This window comes from Acinonyx jubatus, chromosome C1, assembly GCF_027475565.1.
Source record: "Acinonyx jubatus isolate Ajub_Pintada_27869175 chromosome C1, VMU_Ajub_asm_v1.0, whole genome shotgun sequence".
Lineage (NCBI taxonomy): Eukaryota > Metazoa > Chordata > Mammalia > Carnivora > Felidae > Acinonyx > Acinonyx jubatus.
This window is the reverse complement of record NC_069381.1, coordinates 45,483,303-45,496,867: the sequence shown is the minus strand read 5'-3', so window position 1 is coordinate 45,496,867 and position 13,565 is coordinate 45,483,303. Positions and strand designations below refer to the sequence as shown.

Below are 13,565 nucleotides of genomic sequence, written 5' to 3'. Positions count from 1 at the left end.
TGATTTGTACCACGACCAAAGTAGTTTTATGCACCATAACTTTTGCACCATCAGTGAAAGTATGAGCGCGGTGAAAAGGCCAACTGACTTGGTATTATTGTGATATTGTTTTGAACTCACAGACTCCCTCTGAAAAGATCCTGGGGACTCCCTGGGGCCTATAGACCACACTTTGAGAAACTCTGGTCTATCAAATGACACTAGTGTGTAAAACCAGTGCTACTATCCCTCCAAAGAAAATTTCAGTGCTCAGCTCACAATCTTTCCCTCTACCTCAGTTCCTTCTATCGCCATGGGAGACCTCATCATCCGCATAAATGAGCTATCCAACACTCTGCCCCTCAGTCACTCCTTGTCCTCATCTCCAGTGACCTTTTCCTCACTCCGCTATCTTCTATGGTCACATCCTGGTCTTTCTCACTCTCTGAAACAGCTCCTCCTCCAAATCACTAATTCATCAGTCATCTGTGAATAGTTATCTGGGGGCTCCACAGTCTCTTCTCCCTCTATATTTTATGCTCGAGGATTCCCAGTGCACTTTTATTTGGACCTCTTTCAGGCTTTTAGTCTCTTGACACCTAAGCGTTCTCTCAGTAAGATCCTTTCCTATTTTCATTTCTCTTTATAACGAGTTTTGATTCCATGGTCTGTCATTTTGAAATCATAACTGTGCCCTAAATTCCTGGACTCCACTGTTCCCTTGATCACACCCACCTGTAAAACCCAACCCTGAGTGAACTATCGACCTCCTTACCTGGTTAACTCAATCTCATAATAAATATCAGTTCCTAGGGCAATATTTTTCAATACCCAGATAAGTTATATACCTGCCTTCATATGATGTGGTCAATCTCTGCCCATTTTCTCAAAACTTAATTATCACACTTGTAATATTTGTACAGTTTCTGTCTTCACCAGATTATAAGTTCTATGAAGGCAGATACTGCCTGTATATTTGCTGCTGACGCTCCAGCACCTATTATGGTGCCAGATACAAGGAAAGTATTCAGTGAATATTTAGGAAAGGGGGGAGGGGATGAAAGAAGGGAGAGAAGGTGGGCGGAAAGCAGGGACGATGAGGAAGAAAAAAGGAAGAGAAGAAGGAAGGGGGGAGGGAAGGGAGAGTAGATGGAAGGAAAGAAAAGGGAAAGAAGGAAACCAATTTATGGGAAATAGAATGACATTGTTTAGAGACTTGTTTGAACTCGATTTCCAGTTAGAAGCTAAGTAAATCTGGTAACTAGACATTCAAATGGCTCAAGGTTCTGCCCATCTGTCATTTTTCTGATAGATTTCCTAATAATAAAAGCTTGAAGTATAGGAACATGGAGAAAGACAGGGTTCTAATCATCAAAAGGTGGGAGAGAAGGTACAGAGTAAAGGTTTGGGAACAGAAAATGATTCCAGCATTAGTTTGCTTCTCACTATGGAATTGTCAAGGTAATGTCAGTGCAAGCCCACTGAGACTGCATTATGATGTCAAAATGGAAGGAAACAGTATTAATGGATGGGAGCAAAAGCCTAGACAGAGCAATGCTGTGTTGCTGTCGTTTTAAAAGCTTTGTGACATGATGTCTAGACAGAAGCACATACAGTAATGCTATCACTGAAGCAAGAGTACAGAAGGTACACAGAACCATTCATTAAGTCATTACAAGGCTCCAACCTTTTAGCCAATATCAATATGTCCAGCATTTTCTCTTATCAGTCCAGCGAATCTTTAAATGTAGTTTATTTTTTGCTTATTACAAAAGTAATACATTCTCTTTAAAGAGAACATAGAAGAGATTATAAAAGAAAAAAATGCCCCCAACCCTGCCACCATTAATATTTTGCTCTATTTCCTTTTGCTTTATTTTCATAATATAATTGAGGTCATACTGAGTATTACATTTTACATCCTGATTTTCCACTTAATATTATAGCAGAAATGTAAACTACTTATGATGACTACACATGGTTCCATTCCTCTAACATCAAACAATTAGATTATTGGGCACCCAATGTTTCCATATCCTCTTATTTCCTGAAGATATATCCTGTGGAGTGGGATGGCTAGGTTGAAGGATACAGGTGATTTTAAGGCTTATGACACTTACAGCCAAATGGCTTTGCAAAATAATTGTATCATTTTTCAATCACTTAGGGAACCGTGAATAAATCTGTGGTCTAGTAACTCTTGGCAAATAGTTTTAACCCGTCTCCAAAAAAAATAAAAGAAGCGTCTCCTAGCTGCTGAGAATCTACTCAAGCAATAACACATTTCATACAGAGCACTGGGAGTCAGGAGTCTTTGATTCTCATTTTTAGTTTATATCTACTTTTCTATCTACTATGAGCAAGTTTCTTTAACTCTCTGGCTTTTAGATTTTTTAATCTATAGAATCATCCCCAGTCAATATAGTACTGTTGCAGGATTTCTCAAAGTGTGCTCTGTGGAGTGCTCAACCTAGGGTTGAGAAAGAAGAGAAGAAAAATGACATGGTCAAATACGTTCAGATAAATTGCATACAACATGCTACTCTCAGAAATTTAAACTGCAACATATTGAAGGCCCTGAGAAGTCCTGCATTCTAATCTACCCAACCCAGCATTTCCCCAATTTTTTGAACACATCATTTCTTTTTTTCAGGTAACGTCTGTAAGATTGTGTAACACAATTGAGGAAACACTGATAGAACACCAAGTGATTTTGAGTCTACCAAACATGCACTGCAACCCAGTTTCTGCCCCTTACTGAACTTTCATTTTATTATAACTGAAAAATAATATAATAACCTATGTCTTGAATATGGAGTAAGATCATGTATGTAAAGCCCCAAGCACAAGCCTGATGTACATGTCAGTTTCTACTCTCTAATCTTCTCAACCCTGTACATGCTCATCAAAACTGTCCACCTTCATCAAAAAGGTATTGAATGTCTACTCTCCATAGGGCTGTGGGTTAGTGAGATGCTACCCATCTGCTTTTTTTTTTTTTAATTTTTTTTTTCAACGTTTATTTATTTGTGGGACAGAAAGAGACAGAGCATGAACGGGGGAGGGGCAGAGAGAGAGGGAGACACAGAATCGGAAACAGGCTCCAGGCTCTGAGCCATCAGCCCAGAGCCTGACGCGGGGCTCGAACCCATGGACCGCGAGATCATGACCTGGCTGAAGTCGGACGCTTAACCGACTGCGCCACCCAGGCGCCCCCCATCTGCTTTTTTAAATAGAATGGCACATTGGGCAAAGGGCCTAAAACCTAGAGTTAAACGTGGAATCTGCGAGTCAAATACCTAACCCCAGAATGTGGCCACCACAGCAACTGAAATCAAAAAATGATTAATCAGCTACCAATTTTAGGCTAGAAGATTAGAAAGCCTAACCCCAATTATTGCCAGAGGATCATCCTAATAAATTGACTCAGCTTATATTTAAGGCTGATTGTCACCGATTATATAATCGTGAGGCAGATCCATTCAGTTCTTACAGGGAAATCACATCATGAAACTGAGGTACTTTAAATGGCCTTTGAGAGTTTGCTGAGTCTCCAGCGACCTCCATGTTGCTAAATCCCGTAGAAAGTTGTCTGGCTTGGTCTTAACTTCCCCCTCTGTTAGCCATTGTTTCCTTCTTGAAATCATCCATTCTGGGATTTCTTCAGCATCACACTTCCCTGTTTCCTCCCTCCCTCTGTTGGCCCGTTCTCTTTGACTTCTCCAAAAACTGGAATGTTTCAGGCCCCAATGTTGCATTTCTTTTCTCTTCCTGTTTCCCTCACTCTTAGGTGAGATCCATTTCCTTGGCTTCCCTTGCCTCTATGCTAATACCTCCTAAATGTAAATCTTCAGCCTAGACTACTCCTCTGAAATCCTCTTTTCTCTATCCAGCTGCCCCACTTTAGATCTCCACTAGGTCGGTGCCCCTGGGGCATGGCAAACTTAATGGCTCCAAACCTCAACTCTTCCTTTTCTACTAACCAGCTTCTCTGGTTCACCCACATCCAAAAGTAGAGCCATCATAACACGCAGTTGCTCAAGCTAAATACTTAGCAATGGTCTTTAATTCCTTCCTTCCGCTCGCCCCCGTATCCAGTGCTTTGGAAATGTCTGTCCATTTTACTTTCAAGATACGTCTCAAATATCTTCCCTTCTGCGTACCTCTGCTACCAGCACCCTAATTTAAGGCACCATTATCTATCATGAGATCACTGCTGGGGCCTCCTGTGGGCCAAGACATTCCACTTGAGCTTCCTCCAATCCCTTCTCTGCCCAGCCACCGGGATGATTTTTCCTCCCCTGCACTCCCATTTTTTAAGACCCTCCGGTGTTTTTTTGGTTGGTTGGTTGGTTGGTTGGGTTTTAGTACCCATAGACTGAAGTTCAAAATCCTCATCATGATGTCAAAGTCCTCTGTGATCTGGTGTCTGCCCACTTTTTTGACATCCTGTCAGGGCACAATTCCCTGCTCTCACGCTGTTGCCATCCTTCAGTGCCATGAGCATGATGGGCCATTTCCCACTGGAGGGTCTGAGGACGTGCTGATCTCTCCATTCTCCCTTTTCTTCGCATGGCTTCTCCTGACCATACTACATCTCTCAGGTTAAATACCACCTCCAGAGAAACCCCACCCACCAGGCTGTCTTTCAATTGCTCTAATATCCTCTGTCAAAAGGATCTATTTGTTTCCTTCATAGTACTTATCACAGTTTTCTTACTGAAATGTTTTGTTTACATGTTCATCTACTCTATCGCTACACTGTCAAGTCCGTGAGGGCAGGAACATTTATCTGTTTAGTTCACCACCTAGTACCTAGCATACCTGGAGTATGGAGAGGAAGGAAGGAAGGAAGGAAGGAAGGAAGGAAGGAAGGAAGGAAGGAAGGAAGGAAAGTATTTCCTGTGTGCTGGCAACACACAGAATTCCACACAGAACTTCTAGCTCTAGGAATGTTCCAGGCTTTTCTACAGAATGTGCATAATACTGTTTTCTCCACACAGAATAATCGCACCTCATTCATCTGGCCAAAACTTCCCAGTTCGGCTAAGGCTTATTATTCTTCCAGTTAGCTTTCCTTGACCTGCCTGCCCTATGTGAACATCTTGCCACCTACATAGAGCTTCTCATGCTTTATCTCCATTCCTACATGGCACATTCTGCAAGGCAGGCATCATGACTACATTGTTCACCATTATAGCCTAGTGCTCAGTATAGTACTTTGCATCTAGTAGGTTGCATCTCGTAGCAGCTCAGTACCAATGTTGAGTATAAGTATATTATCTCATTTAATCTTATATTATCTCATTTAAGTTTTATAAGAACACTGTGGGGTGGGAACTATTACACCCATTTTATAGGCAAGTAAAACAGATTCATGGGGAGATGAAATAAACCTGCTTAAGGTTATATAGACAGTAAAATGGCAAAGCAAGGATTCCGACGAAGGCTGTTTAACACTAAAACATATGCATTGTTTTAGCATTCCAAGATATACTATGAAGGGTTTCTGACAAAAGGGAAAGAGAGTAATAAAAACAATATTCTAAAAGCTTACCATGTGCCAAGTTCTGTGCTAAGTACTTTATATGAACTCTCTTACCTCCTGTAAAGTGCTCAATGAAATACATATCTCTGTTTCATAGATGACTAAGTTGAGCCTTAGAGAGTTTATTGTCCAGGTTCTATAGCCACTAGGTGGTGAAGCCAGGACTTAAAACCAGGTTGACCTCACTCCATAGCCCATACCCAATGCCATTTGAAGTATAGCTAATAGTTAGTTACCCTGGACAAAAGCGTCCACATTCACAAGACTTGCTTCTGAGTCGAATCCACTACTCCAGTTATTCATATGAGTTAAAAATTCACGTAGCTCTAATACATACTGATTTCCAGTTATCTGGACAACCTTTGAAAATATTCACATGGCCTGGCCCAGGATAGTCGGGTAAACACACTGAGATGCCCATGAAATAGGCAAAATAAAGAGGAGAATCGTGATTTAAACTTCTTAGGGTCCACTGCCTGTATGACCTATTTAACCAAGGAAAGGAACAAACCCTTGTGGTCATTCCATGTTTGGAATCCTCACTTGTGTTTCATCAGTCACCCTAAGGAATTTTGTTCATTCTCCATCAATGGACATTTTTGGTTGAAAATGTTATATTTGCATTGCTTATCAAAACATGTGTTTAGTTTTGGAAAAAAACCCACTTTTTTTTTCTGGGGGGCAGGTGTAGCAGCAATGGTGGTAATAACACTGATCTGGCAGTTAGAAGACCTGACAATTCCACTGGGTGGCTGAATCATGTAGAGCATGTCAAACTGCTTTGTTTCCTTTCTGGCTCTCAATCAGGGAATAATAATTATAACAATCTTAAAGGGACATAATGAGGATTAATCGGTCAGTATTCTTAAAATGCCTGGCAGAGAAGTCTGGTTGTTATATAACATGCCCCTTCTCTTTCTGGGGCTCAGATTCGTTACCTGCAACACAAGTGGATTAAACCAGATGTCTGAGTCAGTCCTAATTCTAAAGACCTGCGATATAGAAATGAAGGAAGCAGCCAACAAGAACTTTAGAAGAGTTACTGCAAATATATCCAGATATGTAAGGAGAATCATGAACATGATGATAAGTGGAAGATGTAAAAGAATACCAAATGAAACTTTTAAAGCTGAAAATCATTACAACAGAAATGAAAATTCATTGAATGGTTTAACAACAGATTAAATACTGCAGAAGAAAAGATTGGCAAAGTGGAAGATACAGTGATAGAAACGATCCAAAATGGAACAAAGAGACAAAAGACTGCCAACAACAATTAAATAAAGGACAGAGTCTCAGTGACCTGTGGAATAATATCAAGCTGTCCAACCTATCTGAAATTGGACTGTCAGAAGGTGAAGAGAAAGATTATGGGGCAGAGCACATATCTGAATTAATAATGGCAACACTTTTTTTGCCAAATTTTGTGAGAACTATAAACCCACAGAACCATACCAAGGTACATCATAAACTGCTGAAAATCAATAATAAAGAGAAAATCATAAAAGCAGTCAATTTTTTTAAATGACATATTACACAAAGAGGAAGAAAGCAGATTTTTCCTCAGAGACTATGCGAGCCAAAGATAATAGAACAACATCTTTAAAGCAATGTAGCAGGAAAAGAAAACTACTCCCTTCGAACTTAATTTTCAACAAAGATATCCTTCAAAATAAAGGCAAAATAAAGACTTTTCCAGATCACTAAAAATGGAGAATTCATCACCAAAAGTCATTCTGCACTGAAAGAAATGTCAAAGGAAGTTATTCAGGCAGAATAAAAATGATATCAGAAGTGGTATGATATTACCTGAAGGTAGGCTGTGATAAATTAATGATGTATATTATAAATCTTATAACAACAGCAAAAAAAAAAACAGTAGAATAGCTACTAACTTATTTGGAATTAGAAAAAAAAACATTCAATCTAAAAGATAAAAAAGCAGAAACAGAAAACAAATGAGACTAGTAGAAAACAAATAAAAAGATGATAAATCCAAACATATCGGTAATAACATTTTATACAAATGGTATATGTAAACACTACGATTAAAATATAGATTGTTACCCTACCACGCAGCAATTGCACTACTAGGTATTTATCCAAAAGGTACAGGTGTTTTGAAGGGACACATGCACCCCAATGTTTATAGCAGCACTATTGACAATAGCCAAAGTATGGAAAGAGCCCAAATGTCCATCGACAGATGAGTGGATAAAGAAGATGTGGGTATATATATACAGTGGAGTATTACTCGACAGTCAAAAAGAATGAAATCCTGCCATTTGCAACAATGTGGATGGAACTGGAAGGTATTATGCTAAGCGAAATAAGTCAATCAGAGAAAGACAAATACCACATGTTTTCACTCATATGTGGAATTTAAGATAAAAAACAGATGAACATAAGGGAAGGGAAGCAAAAACAATATAAAAACACAGGGAGGGAGACAAACCAGAAGAGACTTTAAAATATAGAGAACAAACTGAGGGTTGCTGGAGGGGCTGTGGGTCAGGGGAAGGCTAAATGGGCAAGGGGCATTAGGGAGGACACTTGTTGGGATGAGCACTGGGTGTTATATGTAGGGGATGAATCACTGGATTCTGCTCCTGAAATCATTATTGCACTATATAAAACACAAACGCACACACTGAAAAATTAGAAACAGAAAGAAACTTTTTCAACCTAACAAAGAGCATCTACAAAATAACTATAGTTAAAATCATCCTTAACAGTCAAAGCCAAAAGTTTTCCTCTTAAAATTAGGAGTAAGACATGGGGCGCCTGGGTGGCTCAGTCGGTTGAGCGGCCGACTTCGGCTCAGGTCACGATCTCGCGGTCCGTGAGTTCGAGCCCCGCGTCGGGCTCTGGGCTGATGGCTCAGAGCCTGGAGCCTGCTTCCGAGTCTGTGTCTCCCTCTCTCTCTGCCCCTCCCCCATTCATGCTCTGTCTCTCTCTGTCTCAAAAATAAATAAACGTTAAAAAAAAAAAAATTAGGAGTAAGACAAAGATGTCCAGTCTTGCCACTTCTATCAGCATAGAACGGAAGGTTCTACCCAGGACAGTTAGGCAAGAAAAAGCAGTAAAAGTAATCCAGATTGGAAAGGGAGAAGTGAAAGTATCTCTATTTGCAGATGCCATAATCTCGTACATAGATAATTATAAGAAATCCACAAACAATATTATAACTAATAAATTATTTCAGCAAGCTGCAGGATATAAAAACAATGTACAGAAACAATTGTATTTCTATATACTAGCAATAAACAATCTGACAACGATATCCAGGAGTCAATCTCATTTACAATAGCCTCAAAAATATTTAGGAATGAATTTAACAAAGGAAGTATCAGACATACACTGAAAAGTGCAAAATATCATAGAAAAAAATTAAAGAAGACCTAATTAAGTAAAAACAAATCCAATATTCATGGAATGGAAGACTTGGTATTAAGGTGAAAACGTTCCCCACACTGATCTGATCTGTAAATTCAATGCAATGCAATTTCAAAATCCCAGGGGTTTTTGTTGTTGCAAAATTGGCAAACTGATTCTGATACTCATATGAAATTGCAACCCAGAATAGCCATTAAAAATAAAGAACAAAGTTGGAGGATTCATACTTTCCGATTTCAAAACTTAACTACAATCGGGTGGCTCAGTCAGTTAAGTGTCAGCCCTGATTTCGGCTCAGGTCATGATTTCACAGTTCTTGGGTTTGAGCCCGAGTCAGGCTCTGTGCTGACAGTTCAAAGCCTGTTTAGGATTCTCTCTCTCTCCCTCCCTCTCTGCCCCTCCCCTGCTCTCTCTCTCTCAAAATAAATAAACTTTAAAAATAAATAAATAAAGTATGAAGAGTCAGATGATTTAAAATAAAATTTGGGGAAAAACTCACCACACCAACAATAATCATAAGAAAGTAAGAATATGATATTAATAATAGACTGCAGACCAAAAACAATTGCTACGGATAATGAAAGTCTTTCATAATGATAAGGGGGAAAATCATCAAGAAGTCATACTAATTCTAAATATAGATAGATAGATAGATAGATAGATAGATAGATGTAGATAACAGAGCTTGAAAATACATGAAGCAAAAATTGAAGGAACTGAAAGAAGTAGACAAATCCACAAATATAGCTGGAGAGTGCAATATCACTTCCTCAGTAATTAATAGAACAAGGAGATGAAAAGTTGAGCAACATTAACAACCAACTTGATTTCATGACTTAGCACTACACCCAACAACAAAGAAATGTACACTTTTGAGCACACATTATATATTCACTAAGAAATCCTATTTTTTATCATAAAACAAATCTCAATAAATTAGAAGGATTGAAAATTGTTTAAACTTTTTAAAGCAACACACATGCTAAATGTATGATTTATATAAAATATTTGAGGTTGGATATTACAACTTATTTTCATCACCATTGTTTTAAAATGTTTTTTCTCAGCCCCATTTTTTGTTGTTATTCTTTTATTTGTTTGTTTGTTTTTATATATAATGTATTGTCAAGTTAGCTAACATACGTACGACGTGCTCTTGGCTTCAGGAGTAGATTCCCATGATTCATCACTTACATGAAACACCCAGTGCTCATCCAGCAGCAAGTGCCCTCCTGGATGCCTATCACCCATTTTCCCCACCTCCCTACCCCACTTCCTTCCACCATTAGTTTGTTCTCTGTATATAAAAGTTTCTTAAGGTTTGCCTCCCTCTCTGTTTGTAACTATGTATTTTTTTCTTTCCCTTCCCCCATGGTTTCTGTTAAGTTTCTCAATTTCCACATGAGTGAAAACATATGATATCTGTCTTTCTCTGATTCATTTCACTTAGTGTAATACCCTCCAGTTCCATCCACGTTATTGCAAATGGCAAGGTTTCATTCTTTTTCATTGCCAAGTAGCATTCCAGTGTGTGTGTGTGTGTGTGTGTGTGTGTGTGTGTGTGTGTGTGTGTATACCATATCTTCTTTATCCATTCATCAGTTGAAGGACATTTGGGCACTTTCCATAATTTAGCTATTGTTGAATGCTATCAACGTTGGGGTGCATGTGCCCCTTTGAATCAGCACTCCTGTATCCTTTGGATAAATTCCTAACTATTGCTAGCTCATAGGATAATTCAATCTTTAATTTTTTGAGCCACCCTGTTTTCCAGGGTGGCTGTACCAGTTTGCATTCCCACCATTAATACAAGAGGGTTCCCCTTTCTCCATATCCTCACCAACATCTGTTCTTTCCTGAGTTGTTAATTTTAGCCACTCTGACTGGTGTGAGGTGGTATCTCAATTTTTCTATCAAGAGTTAATAGGGGCGCCTGGGTGGCGCAGTCGGTTAAGCGTCCGACTTCAGCCAGGTCACGATCTCGCGGTCCGTGAGTTCGAGCCTCGCGTCAGGCTCTGGGCTGATGGCTCAGAGCCTGGAGCCTGTTTCCGATTCTGTGTCTCCCTCTCTCTCTGCCCCTCCCCCGTTCATGCTCTGTCTCTCTCTGTCCCAAAAATAAATAAACGTTGAAAAAAAAAAAGAGTTAATAATAGGGGCACTATGGTGGCTCAGTTGGTTGAGCATCTGACTTCAGCTCAGGTCACGATCTCATGGCTCGTGAGTTCATGAGCCCCTGTGTTGGGCTTGTACTCATGGCTCAGAGCCTAGAGATTGCTTTGGATTCTGTCTGTTTCTCTCTGCCCCTCCCCTGCTCACACTCTGTCTCTCTCACCCCAAAAAAATCAACATTTAAAAAAAATTGTTTGAGTTTATAATAAGCAAATGGTAAAGAAGACCTTATAAAAATAAAAGTATAAAACTGTATTTGAAAATATAAAATTTAAGAAGTATAATTGATTTCAAAGTATAAAATGTATTTTAAAAATAAAATAAATTTTACTGAAAAAATTAAAGTGTGCCATGAAAATATAAATGTATAGTATCTGTTTTCGCTGTGAGGGTTCACATAAGATTTTATTGGGGGAAAAAAGCATGCCACTGTTAAATTTTTTAAATGTTTTGAAATCACTGACCAGTCTTGAAGATCCATGCCAATTGGCACATTATACATTTGTTCTGTCTGACTTTTGTCAACCAACAGAGAGAATGGACAAAAACAAAATGTGACCATAACAATCACACAAAACTGCTCACGATAGCCAGCATTGAACTGAGTGCCTCCTCAGGACTAGGCGTTGTCCTAAGTACCTTCATCCATTTTTTTTCTCTTAATTTCCTCCCATTTTACCGCTCAGAACACTTACATAACTTGCCTGAGATCACACAGACAGTAAATACCAGGGCCATAATTTGAACCCAACAGAATTATTTCACCATGTAGTTTTCCATTTTCAAAGCAAGGGTCAGATATACTGGCATTAGATACAAAGACCTCATGATTTCCTACTTCAGCACTTTGTAAAGTATTTAATTGGTTCTCTTTTGCCTTGACTTCAAATTTGCCTCTTCACTGGTCTGTCTTGTTTGATAAGTTCATCAAACATCAAGACTCTTTGTTCATTTTCAAAAAGGATTACAATGAGAAGCTTTTATAATTAAGAGTATCTCAGGAGAGATTTCCTTCACTACCGTTCTCTTGCCTTTATCTCCTAATTCTTAGAGGTAAATTTTCTGATTTTTCAAAGGTGTTTTTGCTTTAAATACAAATTGCAAATTAAGTGCTTATAAAAATGCCTTTCCCCCTTCTGAACTGTTATGTAAAGGCAATCGCTCTTGCTCTAGCATTTAAAAGCAATGATTCAAAATTAAATCACTCAAGAATTTGACTAAAATAGCTCAACTTAAAATCTTCAGTGTTTGGAAGACAAAGACTGCTTTCATGCTATCCCAAAGCTGAAATAAGGGACTCTTTAAGCACCACAAAATACTTGATGTTAAGATATAAAAACCTGAAGCCGGGTTGGGCGATTCAAGGAAATGAAATGGGCAAAATTGCAATGTACATATGAAAATATCAGTTCCATCCATTTCCCTACGGCAAAAGGTAAACTCATTGTAAGAATGAAATGACCCAGCATCTCTACAGTTTTGGCTTTCCCAGGATGAGGTTATTAACATTATCTGATTGTATCCTCCCTGAAACACTATGAGAGGGAATTTGTAAGACTCACAAATGGATAAGTAGAGGTTCATTGTCCAACATTACTCAAGAGGATTATTATTTATTAAGCTGAGTATATTTTATATCTAGGACCTTATTTCATATTCATTGACTCTTATAGACAAGGCAGTATTACCCTCATTTCCAGATAGGGGAATTGAAGTTCTAAGAGATTAAATGATCATTCCAGATTACCCAACTCTTGAGTATTAGATCGGTGGTCTGTAGACCGATCCATCTGACTCCAAGGGCATGTTCTTTTCACTGTCCTGCACTCCATCGCCGGATCCGTGATAACATGAAAAGAAGTCACATTCTATCCTAGAATAACTTGTTGCAAACATGGAAGTGCCTTCGCTCCCCACCAGGTGATCCCTCTGTGCAAATTTTGCAGATTTAGGGCCAACTCACCGGTTCACCTTCTCCTGGATAGTTGCCCCAGGCTGACAAGTCATCAAACACAGGATGAAAACAGCAGCAGCAAGCATCTCAACCACCCTGTATCACTTAGAAGGAATAAAACTAGTCAGAGAGTTGGAGTGAAAGATGTCTTTGCGCCGGGACCTGTAAGAGCCATCGAATGTTCGGAACTAACAGAATTCACTCAATTCTCATTGAGATGTGGTTAATTAGTGACGAGGGTATTGATTAGCCAAACACCCTAAAATCCAGGACACCAAAGGTCACTGTTTTTCAAACCTTTTGAAAAGTAATATCCATATGGTTGAGGAAAGGAGGATTTTTAGCCAATACCAGTTTAGCAAGGAAGTCTTCTTTTCGGAATGAGGCAAAGCCAAATCAAGATACAGTTGCAGAATTCGTGGGTCTTTTTGAGTGGCTCTTGGAACTTGTGAAGTCAGATCAATTTGTTTTGCAAGACTTATACAAGGATAATACTGGTGTATGAACTCGTTTGTAAAC

At 39.0% G+C, this 13,565-nt stretch overlaps 1 protein-coding gene across 1 annotated transcript in view; it reads right to left on the bottom strand.

The window, feature by feature from the left end:
- Positions 1-13,244, bottom strand: part of C8A (complement C8 alpha chain) — a 70,139-nt gene extending 56,895 nt beyond the window's left edge. The window contains exon 1 of the mRNA XM_015072346.3: positions 13,056-13,244. Within this exon, the coding sequence (XP_014927832.1) occupies positions 13,056-13,132 (77 nt within the window). The 5' untranslated portion in view covers positions 13,133-13,244. The remainder of the gene's footprint in view (positions 1-13,055) is intronic.
- Positions 13,245-13,565: the final 321 nt, after the last annotated feature.